The 20,483-nt window shown below is 37.3% G+C and overlaps 1 protein-coding gene and 1 non-coding gene across 10 annotated transcripts in view; both read right to left on the bottom strand.

Annotated features, from left to right (window-relative positions):
- The window catches only part of DLG1 (discs large MAGUK scaffold protein 1), a 256,793-nt gene that overhangs the window by 2,744 nt on the left and 233,566 nt on the right, over positions 1-20,483 (bottom strand). For all 9 annotated transcript variants that reach the window (XM_040249498.1, XM_040249489.1, XM_040249481.1 and 6 more), the window contains 4 exons: positions 20,070-20,171; positions 14,503-14,675; positions 5,716-5,825; positions 27-118 (listed from right to left, as the gene is read on the bottom strand). In XM_040249498.1, coding sequence (XP_040105432.1) covers positions 27-118; positions 5,716-5,825; positions 14,503-14,675; positions 20,070-20,171 — 477 coding nt within the window. The remainder of the gene's footprint in view (positions 1-26; positions 119-5,715; positions 5,826-14,502; positions 14,676-20,069; positions 20,172-20,483) is intronic.
- LOC120860038 lies at positions 14,139-14,265 on the bottom strand. The gene has a single exon (XR_005720226.1). It is a non-coding gene; the product is annotated as a small nucleolar RNA ACA64 (small nucleolar RNA).

Here is a 20,483-nt window from a genome sequence, read left to right as displayed (position 1 = left end):
TACAAACATCTACACATGATGCCAACCTGTGAAATGTTCAGTGAATTCTTGTTCCAGTTTCATGGCTCTCTCAAATGTCTTTCTGGCTTGTTCTTCTGTCAGACGCTTATTCATTTCCCTAAGCAAATACATTTAGAAATTAATAATTACATTGGAATACTTCCGGAAAAGGGTTACAAAGGAGAGAAGACATACATAAAATCATGAAAAGCTGAGGTCAGTTGAGAACTGTAATGTAATTGCAAACTATATTCAGTCACTGACCATGTAGCTTTGTATCTGGATTGACAGAAGGGTTTCAACACTTGTATTAGTTCGGGATAGCCAAAAAAACCCAAACATTAATTTGTCAGTTTTGACTCTGATGAAAATCTCATATTAAAATATGTCTTACAGATCTACTTACCAATTTATAAGGTAGTAAAGGGGATACATGAACACATTAAATAATACCACAAGAAGGCAATCAGCAAAATAGTCTGGGTGAGACTGCTGAGTGAGTGAGTTGCTTTCTTCAACAAAGAAATAGAAAAAATGAAAAGATGGGAGGGAGAATCTGTAGATCAAAAGACTTAACAAACTGTCATAGACTTTGTCTGGAACTTGATTCAAACAAACTGAAAAAACAAACTTAAGAAACAAGAAAATATGAACTATCTGATGCTATCAAGGAATTACTGTTTCAGTGTGACATCACAGTGCTATTTTTAACAAGGAATTTTACCTTTCAAATACATATAAAGATGTATAGATGAAATCATACAATGTCTGGGATTTGTTTCAAAATAATCTGGAGTGGAGGGTTAAGGAGGTGTTGGGATAGATAGACAAGATTAGCTGTAGGTGATAATTATATTACAGCTGGATGATGGATATATGAAAGTTTGTTCCCAACTTAAGAGAGAAAGCTTTCAATGTTTGACCTTCAGATATGACATTTGCTTTGCTATTCTGTAGACGACTTTCATCAGATTATGGCACCCCACTCCAGTACTCTTGCCTGAAAATCCCATGGACAGAGGAGCCTGGTAGGCTGCAGTCCATGGGGTTGCAAAGAGTAGGACACAACTGAGCGACTTCCCTTTCACTTTTGATATTCTGTAGATGACTTTCATCAGATTAAGGAAAATTCCCTTTTATTCATAGCTTACAAAATGTTTTTGTCATGAATAAATATAAATTTTACCAAATGCTTTTTTTTACATTAAAATGATCTTTTTAATTAAAATCTGTTTTTTTTGGGGGGGGGGGCGGCGGGCAGTGCAGTGCTGTGCAGCTTGTGGGATCTTAATTCCCCAGCCAGGGACTGAAACTGAACCTGGGTCACCACAGGAAATTACCAAGTCCCGATCACTAGACTTCCAGGAGAATTCCTGTAAAATTGTTAATGTGGTACACTACACTGACTTTTTAAAAACCTGAAGTATTGCTGATTTAAAATGCTGTTAGTTTTAGGTGCAAAGTGATTCTGTTTTATCTATCTGTATGTGTACATATATTCTTTTCATATATATATATTATATATACTTTTTCAGATTCTTTTCCATTTTATGTTATTACAAGATACTAAATATAGTTCTCTGTGCTTTATAGTAGGTCCCTGGTGTTTATCTACTTTATATATAGTAGCGTGTACCTATTAATCCCTCAATTCCTAATTCATTTTCCCATCTCCCCTTTGGTAATAATCATGTTTGTTTTCTATAATACACTGATTTTTAAAAAATTACTTTAAAAATTGTGGTAAAGGGGCTTCTCTGGTGGTTCAGATGGTAAAGAATCCACCTGCAATGCAGGATACTCAGGTTGGATCTCTGGGTCCAATATCATATGCTAATCTGATTTTTAGTGTGTTGAGAAAGTCCCATACTACTTTCTACGGCAGCTGCACCATTTTATATTCCCACCTACACAAGAGTTCCAGTTTTTCCACATCCTTGGCAGCACTTATTTTCTGCTTTTTGACAGCAGCCACAGTAATGGGTGTGAGGTGGTATGTCACTGGAGTTTTCATTTGCATTTCCCTAGTGATTAGTGATGCCGGGCACCTTTTAATGTGCTTACTGGCCATTTGTTTCTCTCTCCTCTTTGGAGAAATATCTATTCAAGTCCTATCCCCATTTCTGAATCAAGTTTTATGTTGTTGTTGAGTTTTAGTTGTAGTTTTCTATATATTCTGGATTTTAATCTGTTATCAGATCTATGATTTACAAATATTTTCTCCCATTCTATGGATTACCTTTTTATTCTGTGGGTAGTGTCTTTTGATATAAAAAGCTTTAAGCAGTCACAAAGTCTAACCTCCCTTTTTTCTTTTGTTATCTGTGTCTTTGGTGTCATATCTAAGGAATCACTGCCTAATCCAATGTTGTGAAGCTTTTGTCCTATGTTTCCTTCTACGAGTTTTACTGTCTTATGTTTGGGGCCTTGGTCCATTTGTAGCTGACTTTTGTATGTAGTGTTAGCTAAGGGTCCACCTTCATTCTTTTGCATGTGGATACGAAGCTTTCCTGGCATCATCTGTTCAACAGACTATCCTTTCCATTTTTTTTTTTTTTAAGATTTTTGTTTGACATGGATCATTTTTAAAGTATGTACTGAATTTGTTACAATACTGCTTCTGTTTTATGTTTTGTTTTTTTAGCTACAAGGCATGTGGGATCTTGGTTCTACAATCAGGGATTGAACCTGCACCCCTGCACTGGCAGATGCTGACCCCTGAACAAGGCTGGGGTTAGGGATGCCAACCCTCCACACAGTTGAAAATCTGTGTATAATTTAAGTCAGCCCTCCATGTACTTGGTTCATCTGTATGCACAGTTCCACATCCACAGATTCAGTCAACTGTAGACTGAGTAGCACTGCACTGTTTACTACTGAAAACAGACCCATGTTTAAGTAGACCCACTGGAAGGACTGACCAATACTTTGGCCACCTGATGCCAAGAGCTGACTCATTAGAAAAGACCCTGATGGTGGGAAAGATCGAAGGCAGGTGGAGAAGGGGACGGCAGAGGAAGAGATGATTGGATGGCATCACTGACTGGATGGACATGAGTTTGAGCAAGCTCCGGGAGTTGGTGAAGGACAGGGAGGCCTGGTGTGCTGTAGTCCATGGGGTGGCAATAAGTTGGACAGGACTGAACAACTGAACTGATGCAGTTCAAACCTGCGATGTTCAAGGGTGAACTGTAGTCACATCAGAGAAATTCTGCAAGTCCCAATTGTTGCAAGTCCCAATTGTTGTTTAGGTGGGGAGATGGTGCTTTCTACTCCAGCTTCTCTCTATCATGGTTTATCTCAAATGTGAATCTAGCCTTGCATTCCTTAAATAAACCCAACTTGGCTGTTACAGTTTATCTTATAAAAACTGCTGGATTCAATTTGCTCATTATTTTGGTAAGGATTTCTGCATCTATATTCATAAGACTGTTCTGTCCATTTCATTTTTTGTGAAATCTGACAGATTTTGGTATTAAATTAATGCCTATAAAACTAGTTGAAGAATCTTTGTAAGACTAGTATCGCTTCCTAGTTTTTGGTAGAATTCAGTAAGTTCTCTTGGCTCAGTGTTTTATTTGTAGGAAGGCTTTCCATAATAGAGTTAAGTTCTTTAGTAATATAGGCCTTGATTCTTTTTTTTTTTTTTTCTATTTCTTCAGACCTTTTAAAGTATAATTCTCAAACACAGAAGACAAATATGTATATCCTGATGAGTTTTCAGCAACTTATGCTTACCTAGGCGATGGCATCCCACTCCAGTACTCTTGCCCGGAAAATCCCATGGACGGAAAAGCCTGGTAGGCTATAGTCCATGGGGTCGCGAAAAGTTGGACACGACTAAGCGACCTCACTTTCACTTTTCATTTTCATGCATTGGAGAAGGAAATGGCAACCCACTCCAGTGTTCTTGCCTGGAGAATCCCAGGGACGGCGGAGTCTGGTGGACCGTCGTCTATGGGGTCGCACAGAGTCGGACACGACTGAAGCGACTTAGCAGCAGTAGCAGCAGACTGAGATAGAGCACATTACCTCGGCCCTTAGGAATCTGAGTACCTTCACTCCAGTCACCAACCAACCCTCAAAGAGTAACCTCTATTTGATTTTTATAATGATTAAATTTGGGACCATGGAATATATATACTTTTAGGTCTGGATTTTTGTTTCACTCAAATTGTATTTATCAGATTCTTCTATACTTTTGTGTGTGGTTGGAGACTGTTCATTCCCGTTAATGTAGAATGTTTCATTGTGTGAGTATGTTATAATTCACATACATATGATGGGCATTTGGATAATTTCAAGTTTCTGGTTATTTAGTATAGTATTTCTGTCTAATCTAGTACTTATCTCTGTAAACACAGGTAAACATTTCTGTTGAGTGTATATCTAGAAATGAGACTTCTGGGTCCTAAGTAATGTATATATGTTCAGCTTTAGGAGATACTGTAAACAGTTTACCAATGTGGATATAGCAATTTACACTCCTACTGTGCTACTCAAGGTGCAAAGCAAAGGTATAAATGTATCTTACTAATGGAGTAAACCTTTAACTTTTATGAATGTCCTTCTTTATCTCTAGTAATACTTCTTACTTGAAGTATACTTTGAAAGTAGCATAAACTAGCTTTAATTTGTTGAGTTTTCCAAGGTATATCCTTTTTTCCCCTTCTCTTTCAGCCTTTTCACAGACTAATAATTAAAATCTGTCATATGACTGATGGGTTTTCCCAAATACACTTCCCCAAAATATGACACTTTGGTATAATGAACATTTTAAGTTGAAGGAATGTGTAAAATGACAGGTATATGAGGGACTCTCTGACCTTTCTCTTAAGGTCAAGAAGACCCTCATGTGAGAGGTGACTTCTCTATATCTAAAGAAAAGCAGCATCCTTATCCCTGAAGACAGAAGGAAGCTGAGAGAATTTGAATGAACAACCCTTACTAAGTTTCCACCAGGTTACTACACTTAAGTCATATCCTCTGGTGCTATCACATTCCCCCATCATTCTCTACTCTTCATCTAACCTAGTATAAAAACGTTCAGGTTTAACCATTTCTTTGAGTTTTCATTTCCTTATGAAGTGTCCTATGTGACTGTAAAATGTAGATTTGCACACTTTTCTCTTGTCAATTTGTCTTTTGTTAGAGGCCCAGCTGAGAACCTAGAGGAGTAAAAGTTAAAGATATTTTTCCTTTTCTACAAAAGTAACATATAGTTATTTATTTTTCACTCTTCTATTCTGACAATTTTTGTCTTTTATTGGACCATTTAGGCTAGCACTTAATTAATTAAACATTTGGGTTAATTCATACTATCTTACTATCTGTATATCATGTTTCTATTTGCTCATTCCCCTCTTTTAGTATTTATTTAAATTCTATTTTTGTCCTCTATTAGATAAACAGTTATATATTATTTGATTCTCTCAATCAGAGCTGCACCACCTAATTAAGTAGTAGTAGATCCATGTGATTATTTAAACTTAAAAATTCCAATGTTACTTAATATGTAGTATATTAATATTGATTATGATAGTGTCAAGAGTGCTTATTTAATCCTCATGACAACCCTCTAAGGTGGGTATACTATTATTATCTGCATTTTACAGACAAAGGAATTGAGATGCAAGAAGGGTAAGTAAATTATCCAATCTAATAAGTAACAGAGGCTGGATTTGTACTTAGAGGCTGTGAGGAATTTATACTTACATGATATTTTCCATGGATTTGGGTTTAATAAAAATAGAGATTGGGTAAAGTTGTGCAATCTGTAATCTCTTTATGGCATTTCCAGACACATCAAGGATACAGTGTTTGCCCTAAAATAGAGGAAATAGAGAAGAAAAATAAGTGAACCAAGTATTTTCAATTATATCACAAGTATATTTCCTAGAAATACAAAATCTTAATTATGATATGTTTGGATTCTGTTCACTTTAAGCAAATCTGTCATTTTTATTATGAAGACAATGTATAATGACTATAGAGAATTAATTTTCCATTCTCAAATATTACATTTAAAAAGGAATAAAAACGCAGTTTCCACAGACCAGTAATCTCTCAAAATGGCAACCAATATGAGGTTCCTGTCTTTTATTTTGCTGAGAAAGGGTACTAAAATATATCCTAAGGTTACCATCTTGCCATAAACATCATTTTATAAAAGAATATATGATCAAATAAGAAGGTAAAAGCCTAAGATAAAGAACTTTTTAAAACTGCATATATATTACCACTATCCTATCCTATTTTTCATCTTATTGGGGAGCAGTGAAAACTTTACTACAAACTAGAACATTTGAAAACCTCAGTTCTGAATTTAAGAAACTTTCCTGACTTACTTAAATTCACTGCCAAAGGCCATTAAGGTTTTTAGTAAAGAGGAGTATGTTAAATAGGGTCCCTGGTGGCTCAGCTGGTAAAGAATCCACCTGCAATGCAGGAGACCCCGGTTCAATTCCTGAGTCGGGAAGATCCGCTGGAGTAGGGATAGACTACCCACTCCAGTATTCTTGGGCTTCCCTGGTGGCTCAGCTGGTAAAGAATCTGCCTGGAATGTGGGAGACCTGGGTTCCATTCCTGGGTTGGGAAGATTCCCCGGAGAAGGGAAAGGCTACCCACTCCAGTATTCCGGCCTGGAGAATTCCATGAACTGTATAGTCCATAGGATTGCAGAGTGGGACATGACTTAGCAACTTTCACTAACCACATATGTTGAAGATTTTTGTCCCTTCCCTTGGCTCAGATGGTAAAGCGTCTGCCGGCAGTGCGCAAAACCTGGGTTCGATCCCTGGGTTGGGAAGATCCCGTGGAGAAAGAAATGGCAACCTACTCCAGGACTCTTGCCTGGAAAATTCCATGGACAGAGGAGCCTGGTAGGCTACAGTCCATGGGGTCGCAAAGAGTCAGACACGACTGAGCGACTTCACTTTTACTTCTAATTTATCAAACAAATTTTATTATAACATTTCCCTGGAGGCTCAGACAGTAAAGAATCTGCTTGCAATGCGGGAGACCTGGGTTCGATCCCTGAATTGGGAAGATCCCCAGAAGATGAAATGGCAACCCATTCCAGTATTCTTGCTTGGAGAATCCCTGTGGACAGAGGAGCCTAGTGGGCTACAGTTCATGGGGTCACAAAGAGTTGAACATGACTAAGTGACTTAGCACTAAAATCAGGTACTCCCCCATAATGCATCTTGAAATCTAAGGGCTTGAATCTAGTTCAACGAATGGTAATTTCAATTTAGTAGAAATATTTAAAATAAAAAAATTAATATTGTATGAATACTTCAGACACACAGAAAAGTAAATAACAGACATACATGTATCTACCACCTGCTTTTATTAAATATTACTGTTTTAACCTGATTACTTAGAAATTAAAAAAGTTTACACTGAAATGTTATTATATCTTATTTGCATTATTTTATCCCTCCCTATATATGTACACAAATTGTAGACGTAACTTTTACTCCTTACTTCCTGAACTCAATGACATCTCTTACATAACCACAGTACAATTTTAGTTGGTCATCTAGTATCATTTACCACAAAAGGAAAAAAAAATTCTTGTTCTATAGCCAGTCCAGGACCATACATTGCACTTAGTTGTAATGTGTCTTTAGTCTCTGTCCAGCTGGCACAATTCTTTAGTCTCTTTCATGATCTTGATATTTCTGATAGTACTGAATATTTTTTTCAGAGAATATGCCTCAACCTGGGTTTGCCTAATGTTTCTCATCAGATGGCAGGTACACATTTTTGGCAGCAATAGTACAGAAAAGATGTTGCATCTTGCTCAGTCCAGGAAGCATATGATGTCTATTAGTGATTTTAATACTTTTTTTTTAGTGATGTTAATTAAAAAAAATTTTTTTTTAATTTATTTCTGGTTGTGCTGGGTCTCTGTTGCTGTGTGCAGGTTTTTTTTTTCTCTAGTTGTGGCAAATGGGGCTACTCTTTGTAATGGTGTTTGGGCTTCTCACCACAGTGGCTTTTCTTGTTGCATAGCACAGGCTTTACAGTGTGGGTTCAGTAGTTGTGGCATGCGGGCTTAGTTTGATCCATGGCATGTGGGATCTTCCCAATCCAAGGACCGAATACATGTCTCTTGCATTGGCAGACAGATTCCTAACCACAAGACCACCAGGGAAATCCTGATGTTAATTCTGATCACTTTTTAAAGGTTTTGTCTGCCAGATTTCACCACTGTAAGGCTACTATTTCCCTTTTATAATTGATAAGTATTTGGGGGAAGGATATGTTGAAATTATGTAAATATCCTGTTTCTCATCAGATAGTAATTAATTCACTCAATAATTTTAGCATACACTAGTGACTCTTGCCTTAAACAATTATGGCAGTTGTGAAGAGTGATCTAACTCCATGACTCCCTCTTTTATTAGTAGACATTAATAATGTAAGGTAAAGCTTCCCTTCCATCCACTTATTTATTTATTCATGTATTTACTTATACCATTGTGAACTCTTAGATTCTTATTCTCTGTTACAATAAGCTATTATCATTTTAATATTCTAATTTTTCCAAACTTGGCCACTGGGGAACTTTACAGGTTGACTTCAGTGTCTTTATGGAATACTTGTATCATTCTTAGGCTTTCCTGGTGGCTCAGACGGTAAAGCGTCTGCCTACAATGTGGGAGACCCAGGTTCGATCCCTGGGTTGGGAAGATCCTCTGGAGAAGGAAATGGCAACCCACTCTAGTACTCTTGCCTGGAAAATCCCATGGACGGAGGAGCCTGGTAGGCTACAGCCTATGGGGTCGCAAAGAGTCGGACACGACTGAGCGACTTCACTGCATCATTCTTTAAGCACTTCCTTAGTTTTCTGGCATAGCAAAATGTTCTAGGCTGATCTTGTACTTTCCCAACGGAATTAGCCATAATTCTAATGAGTTCTGGATCTTTTTAATAGAGGATAGTATTTAGAAAACAAGATCTAAGCAGTAGGTATTACTGAGAGTCATCATTTTTAGGCCTTCTTTGTGGACAGAGCAAGAAAATATAATCACATATTTCTATTTTCTATATCTACTATATTAAGATATATGGATTTATATTCATATCTCTAATTCTAATCCAATTATCAGTTTAGTCAATCCTTACCTTATTTCTAAAATCCCTGCACTGACAGTAAGAAATCTAGCTCCCATGAACTGTAAATATATTATTTGCTCAACTCTAAAACATATATTAGTTTCAGACCTATTATCCCATACCACTCTGAAAAACAAACCTACTAATTACAGTTCAGTATTTGTTCACAGGTTTTCCACCTTTAGCCTATCTTCAAGGATTATTGAGATTAAGACTTTCCCCCTTCCCTTCCCCTCTTCAATGAAGTTATTTGAAAATTAATTAAAAATAACTATTTGAAATACAGTTAATTAGATTTAGCATTTAGTTTGTTCATATATCATTCTGCTTTCTCCTATCTTCTTTTTATTGTTTGAATATACAAAATGTTCACATAGTGCTGAAGTCAAAATTATACAAAAAGGTATACTTGGAGAACTGCTATACCTCCACCCATTCTTCCTCAATCCCTCTCATCCTTTCCAATCCTCCCTCTGTAGGTAACTCATCTTAAACTTGATTATTAAAAAATGTTTTAAAAATCTTACTTCTATGTGAATTATTTATATCTTTTGTCTATTTTGTTAGATTTTGGTCTCTAGTCCCTCAATTTTTAAGTGTGTTTAATATTTTGGGAATATCACCCCTTGGCTTGCAGGCTTTTTATCAACTGTTTTGTGACACTGGGGATGGTGTTTTATATTAGTTTTTGAAAAAACTTCTTTGCAAGCCAAAGTCTTTTTATTTTCATATGGTCAGAATTTATCCGTCTTTTATTGCATCTGAATTTTGATTTATGGTTAAAAAATCTCTCCTATGCCCAGGTTATATTTTCTTCTTTTATTGTTGCTTTGTCTCTAAGTTGTGTCTGACTCTTTTGCGACCCCATGGACTGCAGCCTGCCAGGCTCCTCTGTCCACGGAATTTCCCAGGCAAGAACACTAGAGTGTCTTGCCATTTTCTTCTCTAGGGGATCTTCCTGACCCAGGGATCGAACCCATGTCTCCTGCATGGCAAGTGGGTTGTTTACCATTGAGCAACCAGGGAAGCCTGTCAACATTTATTAAAGCCAATTTTTGCATATGGTGTGAAGTATGGTTCTAATTTATCTTTTCTTCAGTTGTTCTATTTATTAAAAAGTCCATTATTAAAAGCCCCAGTGACTTGAGATTGCACCTTTATCATATTCTGTATTTTCATATGTATTTGGGTCTTTCCTGGATTTTCTTTTCTTTGGATCTCAACTCTCTGTCTTATTCATGAGCCATGCTGCTGCTGCTAAGTCGTTCAGTCATGAGCACACTGTTTTAGTTAAGACGACTTCATAGTATCCTTTAATATCTGGTAGGGCTAGAATCTCTTGTAGCTTTTTGTGTTGTCCTGGCTTCTTATACAAACTTCAACTCAATTTCTTTAACTTCATAAAAAACCTGGTAGTCATTTTTATCGGGATTGTGTTCATATATAAATCAGCTTAGAACTGGCAGCTTTATAATGCTGAATTGTCATAGCTAAGAACAAGGGATGTCTTTTCATTTGTTCAAGTCTAACACTCTTCTAGGAGTGTTTCAGACTTCCTCATATAAGTCAGAATATTTCTCATTAAGTTCACTAAGTATTTTACATTCTATTTCCTATATTATAAATATGGTTTTCTCTATCATCTTCTGATTACTATTCAAGTAAAACCTATTAATCTCTGCAGATTAATTTTATAAGCTACCTTACTCTAGCTTTTTTATGTCTTTGATTTTATAGTATTTAATTTTATAGTGAATTTATATTTTATCAAATAAATTTTATAATAGATTTTTTAATGGTATATTCTTGCCTGGAGAATCCTGTGGACAGAGGAGCCTGGTGGGCTGCTGTCCATGGGGTTGCACAGAGTCGGACACAACTGAAGCGACTCAGCATGCATGCATGCATTGGGGAAGGAAACGGCAACCCACTCCAGTGTTCTTGCCTGGAGAATTCCAGGGACGGGGGAGCCTGGTGGGTTGCCATCTATGGGGTTGCACAGAGTCGGACACGACTGAAGCAACTTAGCAGCAGCTGCAGGAATACTATAATATCTGAAAACAGAGACAGTTTTCTAATTATTATGCCTCTGATTGATCTGTATTGTGTAATAGCACTAACAATACCTTGAGTAATAGTAGAGATGGACCTCCTTGCCTTCCTCCTCATCATAACGGCACTGTCTCAGTGTTCTTCCCATTAAGGATTTAAAATGAAGATTATCAATCCATCCATCTCAATCTTTTCCCTTTTACTCTTTAAAAAATAATAATCTCTAAGTTTTTGAGATTTCTTCCTCCAGGCAGAGGTACTGAACTTTACCAAATGCTTTTCAGGCATCTATGAATATATTTTTTTCTCTTTAGATCTGTTAATGTGATAGATTACATTAATGGATTTCCTAATATTGAACTGACTTTAAACAGCTTTAATTCCACTTGGTCATGGTATATTATTTTTGCACTGTGGTACTGGATTCTGTTTATTAAAATATTTAATACTTCTGTATTAATATTTCTGGAGAAGGAAATGGCAACCCACTCCAGTGTTCTTACCTGGAGTATCCCAGGAAGGGGTCACACAGAGTCGGACATGACTGAAGCGACTAAGCAGTATTAATATTTATCAGTAACAGTAATTTTCACTGTCTTCATCAGGTTTCAGTTCAGTTCAGTCACTCAGTCGTGTCCGACTCTTTGCGATCCCATGAATTGCAGCATGCCAGGCCTCCCTGTCCATCACCAACTCCCGGAGTTCACTCAGACTCACGTCCATCGAGTCAGTGATGCCATCCAGCTATCTCATCAGGTTTAGATATCAATATTAGATTTGCTTCATAAAAAGAATGCTCTTGAATGGTATTTACAGAGCTTTAGGATAATCTAACCTTTCAAGATTTGTTAAAATTCCCCCATGAAATTGTCTGGACCTGATGCTTTTTGTGGAAAAGTTCCTTGATTAACTTGCTCTATTTCTTCTAAAGACTTTTTTTTCTATAACTCTTTTCATCCCTAATAGGTCAATTTTGGTAAACTGTATTTTTCCAGGAAATTATCCATTTCAACCAAGTTTTGAATTTTATTTATATAAAGATATTCAGTGTATGATTTCATACTATTTCAGGTGGCTCAGTGGTAAAGAATCCACCTGCCAATGAAGGAGATGCAAGAGACATGGATTTGATCCCTGGGTTGGGAAGATCTCCTGGAGTAGGAAACAGCAACCCACTCCAGTATTCTTGCTTAGAAAATTCCACAGATAGAGGAACCTGGTGGGCTATAGTCCATGGGTTCGCAAACAGTTGGATGTGACTGAGCATGTGCACAAGCAAGCTATGGAACAGGAAAACAACCAGAGACAATGTAGTCACATTTAAGAGGTACTTTTATTTTAGCCAAATTAAGGGTATTAAGGAGCATACGGGGCTACCCAGCCAGTGCAGTAGTTAAAAATCTGCCTGTCAATACAGGAGATGCAAAATATGTGGGTTTGATCCCTGGGTTGGGAAGATCCCCCTGGAGTAGGAAAGGGCAGCCCACAATACTGTATAAGTACAATATTATAGAAGTTTCTGGTATAAAACATAGTGATCCATACATTTTAAAGGTTATATTCTATTTATAGTTGTTATATTTCTTGCACTGTACTATATCTCCTCATAGTTTATTTTATACCTATGCCTGTTTTTAAGTTAATGAAAACATAAAATACATTTATAAAAACACAAAATATGTATCAATAAGCTATTTATTTAGGCTGTTTTATGTTAATTAAAGTTTATATAAATAGTGTCATCCTGTATGTATCTTTTACAAGTTCATTGACTTACAATCTTGAGATTTATTAACGTGGCCACACACAGTGGATATTCTGGTTTATTCACTGTAGCTGCTGCATCCTACTGCATGATAATTATTCATTCTCCTTTGCTGAGTCTAATTTTTCACTACTGTAAAGTTCTACTATGCATATCATTACACATACTTAGATATCAAAACCCCTACTTAGATATCAAAAAGTAGAATTTCTGAGTCACAGGTTTTATACATTTATTTGGTATTACCAAATTATTCTCAAATGAAGTTCTATTAATTTTACCCCCATGAATAATATCTAATAGGATTTTCTATTTTCCCAAATTCCTGTCATCACTGAACATATCCATTATTATGATTTTTAAAACTAATTAGAATTAGCTCTAATTAAGAATTAATCAAACCTCTTATTAGGAAAAGGAACACTAACAGATGGAAAACTGAGATGCTGAATTACTGCTGTATTTTTTGTAGATATCTCATGACTAAATCTTAAACTATTATATAGTTTTGAAGGTATAAAATACTTTGTTGATGTTTATTCTCTAGGCCCCAAAACTATTTAAGTCAAGCAGCACACCTGGAGCACACTGTTTTGACTTTACCGTTAAGACTGCTTATCCCAAGGTCAATGTATCATCAGACTGCTTTCAAAAAATCTGTTGCTGTTACAGTGTTATTGAGAATTTTCCACTCTGTCTTTTATTAAATGACCATTCAGGGGAAATTTTTGTCTAGTCTCAGCCAGGAGCAACTCACACTTATCTTGAACATCTGGTTCATTTTTATTGATGAACATTGCTGATCTTAGCTTCTTAATTATGCTAGATGTTGGAAAGCTAGTGCTAAACAAAAGGTCAATCTCTAGCAAATGCACAGGACCTCAAAATAATCACCCACCCCTCTTAGAGAGGGGGTTTCCCAAGTGGCTCAGTGGTAAAGAATCCACCTGAGAATACAGGAGTTGCAAGAGACGCAGGTTTGATCTCTGGGTTAGGAAGATCCCTTGGAGGAAGAAATGGGAGCCCACTCCAGTATCATTGCCTAGAAAAATTCCACAGACAGGGGAGCCAGGCGGGCTGCAGTCCACAGGGTCCCAAAGAGTCGGGCATGACCGAGTGCGCATGGCACAGGCTCTCAAGAGAGACTTACGTTATCATTTCTGTTCTTATTTTCTCAGTTGATCTTTTTTTTTTTGCGTGTCAGGGCCTGGGTTTCACCTCCCCACATGGAGAAGTGGGCAGAGGGGTAAGGCCCCTAGTGGCTCTGGGTGCTGAATCTCACCTGTGGCCATGGCCAAAGTCAAAGGTGATTTTCAACCAACACTGACTGTTGATCTTCTTAATCTGCTTTATCTTACACATTTTTCTAAAATTAACCTAAAAGTTAATATTTAGTTGAATAAATTTATAACACTGCTTATACTAATCAATGCTGCAACATGCACCTACATTTTTTTAAAAAAAAAACATGAATTAAAAGTTTCTATCTCATCATTCTTTCACACTGTCAAAGGTTTATCTGATTAGAAACTTCGTTCTGAGATCACTTTGATACTTACCTTTTCTGCTACTTCTCGCACAGACTGAACACTTGTTCCATACAGATGATTATTATACTGGCCAGCTTCAATGAATTTATGTTCCTGGATATCTTTTTCCATTTGCTCTCTTGAAGTCACAAAATGATAATCTCTTCCATCCACCTCATAATCTCGTTTTGGTCTAGTTGTATCTTTAACAGAAAAGAACTTGAAGTGTTTAATATTAAAAGGCACAAGAAATCCATTTACTACTTGAACTGTTTTGTTAAGTTCAATATAATAGAGATTGCAAGTGACAATAATAAGAAGGATGGAGGAATAACTAATAAAGTAAATATAAACCACTAAAAAATGGTAATGTGTTACCATATCACTCTAGTTAGCCCCCCAAATTGTATGCAATTATTTTATATTGTTAGATTAATTATGCTTCCGTTATGGATTGTGATTATAATTAGCTTTTATTTTTTGTCTGGTTATTGACTATGAAGACTGATAAACACCTTTTACTATTGTGATTATGTAACTATTATTCACTTAATACCACTGTATTATGACTGGTCAACAGAAAATAACAGAATTCTCTATCACTAAAACTACCATTTAACAGAAAACCATGTAATTACTTTTTAAAATCCAGATGGATATTCAAATTTTCTGAAAAATACAAATGCTCAGGTATTGATTTTTTCCTCCAAGGCTCCAGATGTGCTTTTAACAAGCATCCATGTTTAAAAACACCTGGACTATATGATGATTTTTTACTTTTATCTAGTTTGTTCACTTTTTCTATTTCATATTCAGTACTCCCGTTTCATTTTGTTTGTTTTCCAATTTTTCCATGTCTTTTCTTGTTGTTCTTCTTTCTCAAGACTTTATCAAGTATAGTAGGAAAGCTTTTGTACACACAAAAACACACACACATAAATAATATGGTACATATAATAAATATTAGAAAACTTATGAATTTTTGCCTAGCTAAAAAATTTATGACATTTTAATTCCACTTGTGTGACTTAAGTATGATTGAGAATGCTAGATTTCTAATTTATATTCTGTCAAAATTTGATATAATTCCATGTATTTTGGCATCTAATATTATTACTAAAAGACTAGAAAGTTTATTAGTGATTTTTTAAAAAAAAATTTGAATGAGACTGGAAACTTCTAATCCAATTCTGAGAATAAAAAGAAATACTATATTGTAAAAAAAAAACACCCCCCCCACCCGAGGAAATAACAGTACACAGTGATATAGTATTATTAACTGAAGTGCAGATTTTGTTCATAATTTCACAAGATTTTATGCTAGTGTCCATTAAATAATGGATCTTATTCAAAATTCCACATTGTATTTAGTTGCAATGAGCAGCTTCAACTGCATGCAACAAATTCTGGTAACATTTTTATTCTGTTACAAATATTTTCTAACTTTCCTTGTTATGGTTTCTTAGATACACCCATCATTTAAAAATGGACAACTTCCAAATACACTGAATCTTTAAAGTATCTTTTTAAAAAATTTATTGGAGTATATAGTTCATTTAAAATTTTGTGTTAGTTTCTGTTGTATAGAAAGGTTACTTAGTTATATATATATCCGCTCTTTATAGATTCTATACCCATATAGGTCATTAGAGAGTACTGTGTAGAATTCCTTGTGCTACACAGTAGGTCCTTATTAGTTATTATCTATTTTTTTATACAGAAGTATATATCTGTTATAATCGGTATTTTGTTCTGTAATTGGTATTTCTCAGCCATTTGCCTACCAGTTACTGCTATGGTCCTATGATGTATCTTCTGAAAATTAATAATGAGCAATATTTTGAAGCAAGGTTTCATACTTAACTGTGATGTAACAGTTTATGCCAGCATATGCTTTAAATCTGGAGGATGGTGATACATTTGATAGGAGACAGTATTCAGATTGGACTTCCCTGGTGGCTCAGTGGTAAAGAATCTGCCTGAAAGGCAGGAGACCCAGGTTTGATCCCTGCGTCGAGAAGATCCCCTGGAGAAAGGCATGGCAACCCACTCCAGTATTCTTGCCTAGAGAATCCCATGGACAGAGAGCCTGGAAGGCTGCAGTCCATAGTGTCACACAAAGTTGGACACGACTGTGTGACAGCAGTGGCCACAGGACTGGAAAAGGTCAGTTTTCATTCCAATCCCAAAGAAAGGCAATGCAAAAGAATGCTCAAACTACCACACAATTGCACTCATCTCACATGCTAGTAAAGTAATGCTCAAAATTCTCCAAGCCAGGCTTCAGCAATACATGAACCATGAACTCCCTGACATTCAAGCTGGTTTTAGAAAAGGCAGAGGAACTAGAGATCAAATTGCCAACATCCGCTGGATCATCGAAAAAGCAAGAGAGTTCCAGAAAAACATCTATTTCTGCTTTATTGACTATGCCAAAGCCTTTGACTGTGTGGATCACAATCAACTGTGGAAAATTCTGAAAGAGATGGGAATACCAGACCACCTGACCTGCCTCTTGAGTAATCTGTATGCAGGTCAGGAAGCAACAGTTAGAACTGGATATGGAACAACAGACTGGTTCCAAATAGGAAAAGGCTGTATATTGTCACCCTTCTTATTTAACTTATATGCAGAGTACATCACGAGAAACGCTGGACTGGAAGAAACACAAGCTGGAATCAAAATTGGCGGGAGAAATCTCAATCACCTCAGATATGCAGATGACACCACCCTTATGGCAGAAAGTGAAGAGGAGCTGAAACGCCTCTTGATGAAAGTGAAAGAGGAGAGTGAAAAAGCTGGCCTAAAGCTCAACATTCAGAAAACGAAGATCATGGCATCTGGTCCCATCACTTCATGGGAAATAGATGGGGAAACAGTGGAAACAGTGTCAGACTTTATTTTTTTGGGCTCCAAAATCACTGCAGATGGTGACTGCAGCCATGAAATTAAAAGACGCTTACTCCTTGGAAGGAAAGTTATGACCAACCTAGACAGCATATTCAAAAGCAGAGACATTACTTTGCCGACAAAGGTCCGTCTAGTCAAGGCTATGGTTTTTCCTGTGGTCATGTATGGATGTGAGAGTTGGACTGTGAAGAAGGCTGAGCGCCAAAGAATTGATGCTTTTGAACTGTGGTGTTGGAGAAGACTCTTGAGAGTCCCTTGGACTGCAAGAAGATCCAACCAGTCCATTCTGAAGGAGATCAACCCTGGGATTTCTTTGGAAGGAATGATGCTAAAGCTGAAGCTCCAGTACTTTGGCCACCTCATGCAAAGAGTTGACTCATTGGAAAAGACTCTGATGCTGGGAGGGATTGGGGGCAGGAGGAGAAGGGAACGACCGAGGATGAGATGGCTGGATGGCATCACTGACTCGATGGACATGAGTCTGAGTGAACTCCAGGAGATGGTGATGGACAGGGAGGCCTGGTGTGCTGCGATTCATGGGGTCGCAGAGAGTCAGACACGACTGAGCAACTGAACTGATACTCTGTTCTGCAGCAGTGATTTTCACCATTCTGTCCTCTAGGTCACTTATCTGTTCTGCATCAGTTATTCTGCTATTGATTCCTTCTAGTGTATTGTTCATTTCTGTTTGTTCTTTCTGATGCTGCTAAGTCACTTCAGTCATGTCTGACTCTGTGCGACCCCACAGACAGCAGCCCATCAGGCTCCCCCGTCCCTGGGATTCTCCAGGCAAGAACACTGGAGTGAGGTGCCATTTCCTTCTCCAATGCATGGAAGTGAAAAGTGAAAGGGAAGTCGCTCAGTTGTGTCCGACTCTTCACGACCCCATGGACTGCAGCCCACCAGGCTCCTCCGTCCATGGGACTCTCCAGGCAAGAGTACTGGAGTGGGGTGCCATTGCCTTCTCCGGTTTGTTCTTTCTAGGTCTTCGGTAAACATTTCTTGCATCTTCTCAATCTTTGCCTCCATTCTTTTCCCGAGATCCTAGATCATCTCCACTTTCATTATTCTGAATTCTTTTTCTGGAAGGTTGCCCATCACCACTTCATTCGGTTGTTTTTCTGGGGTTTTACCTTGTCCCTTTATCTGGGGCAAAACCCTCTGCTTTTTCATCCTGGTTAACTTTCTGTGATGTGGTTTTGTTTCTAGCTGCTGTGGGATTTAATTCTTGCTTCTTCTGTCTGCTCTCTGGTGAATGAGGCTAAGAGGCTTGTATAGGCTTCCTGATGGGAGGGACTGGTGGTAGGAAAAACTGAGTCTTGCTCTGGTGGGCAGGGCTGTGCTCAGTAAAACTTCAATTATCTATTGATGGGTGGGGCTGTGCTCCCTCCCTATTAGCCGTTTGACTTAAGCCCTGGGGTTTATAGGCTCTATGGGTTAATGGCAACTTTCCAAGAGGACTTACACCAAAGGGCCCCTCCAGGACTGCTGCTGCCAGTGCCTCTGTCCCTATGGCAAGCCACTGCTGACCCACAGCTCCACAGGAGACCCTCTAACACTAGCAGGTAGGCTTGGTTCAGTCTCCTGTGGAGTCACTGCTCCTTTCCCCTAGGTCTTGGCACGTACAAGATTTTGTTTGTGTCCTCCAAGAGTGCAGGCTCTGTTTCCCCTAGTCCTGTAATCAAATTCCACTGGCCTTCAAAGTCAGACTGCCTGGGGATTCCCAGTCCCTTTGCTGGATGTGGAGGCTTCAAATCCTGACAGGAGGCTCAGAATCGTCACAACAGTAGGAGAACTTCTTTGGTACTATTCTCTAGATCGTGGGTCGGCCACCTAGCAGGTGTGGGATTTGATTTTATTGTGTTTGCACCTCTCCCACCATCTTGTTGCAGCTTCTTCTTTGTCTTTGGACATGGATTATCTTTTTTTGGTGGGTTCCAATGTCCTTCTGTCGAATGTTGTTCAAAAGCTAGTTGTAATTTTGGTGCTCTTGCAGGAGATGAGTGCATGTACTTCTACTTAACTATCTTTGATATTAATTTCTTACTTAAATGTTTTCTTCTCTACAATACCATCTGTGTTTTTTCAGTCGGCTTTCAATGGCTAGGTCAAAGATCTCTACTGGTAAATGTCACACTACACTTGAAAATATGTGGCTTATTTTCAAGTATCTTTTGATATTGATTTTTAACATAATTCCACAGTGGTAAGAGGACAGACTCTGTATGATTTCAGTTTCATTAGACCACAAATTTTTTCTGCACCTGTTTTATGTCCCTGGATATGTTCCAGTGTCTCCTAGTTAATAGTCTATGGAAACCTGAATAGAATTTGTTTCCGAGTATAGTGTGAAAACTGTATAAATCTTAATAATGTTGAATTGGTTATAGTGCTTTTGAGGTCTACTATATCCTTCTACTTTTCTGTATATTTATTGTATTAATTTTTGAGAGTTTGATATTGAAACTCCAACTAAAAATCTTAGTTTATCTAGTAAAAAAAAATTGTAATATATAGTGAAACTATATATAACTTTGTTCTGTATTTACCAAGTATCCTGTAAATGCATTTCATACTTTCATAATTTAAAAAATAAAAAAGAGAAAAAAAAAGGTCATGCTTACTTTGACCACACAGTGACAAAATGTTAAGAACATTAACTAAGAACTTTTATGTGAGTTACTCACGAGGAACACATGATCCAAATTTGTCAGGAAATTCTGAGATCAGGTCATCATTTATCCTGTCTTTCATAGGTCCCAATATGATCACTGGTCGAGTATAATTAACTATAAAAATAAACTGCATGTTAAAAGGAATAAACACTCAACAAACATCTATGTATTTCATTTTACTAGAAAACAAAAGTATCCTTATGAAGAATTTCCTTTTTTTCTTTCTCTACCAATGATGCTCAACTTGATAGTTTCCAAATATTTCTTAAAATCTTAAACTTCAATCTGTTTGAAGTCATAGTAAGTGTGTCACTCAGCTCTGTGTGACTGTGACCACATGGACTGTAGCCTGCAGGCTCCTCTGTCCATGGAATTCTCCAGGCAAGAATACTGGAGTGGGTAGCCGTTTCCTTCTCCAGGGGATCT

The sequence above is a fragment of the Oryx dammah genome, unplaced genomic scaffold (genome assembly GCF_014754425.2).
Source record: "Oryx dammah isolate SB20612 unplaced genomic scaffold, SCBI_Odam_1.1 HiC_scaffold_2, whole genome shotgun sequence".
Classification (NCBI taxonomy): domain Eukaryota; kingdom Metazoa; phylum Chordata; class Mammalia; order Artiodactyla; family Bovidae; genus Oryx; species Oryx dammah.
This window is presented reverse-complemented; position numbering and strand designations above follow the sequence as displayed.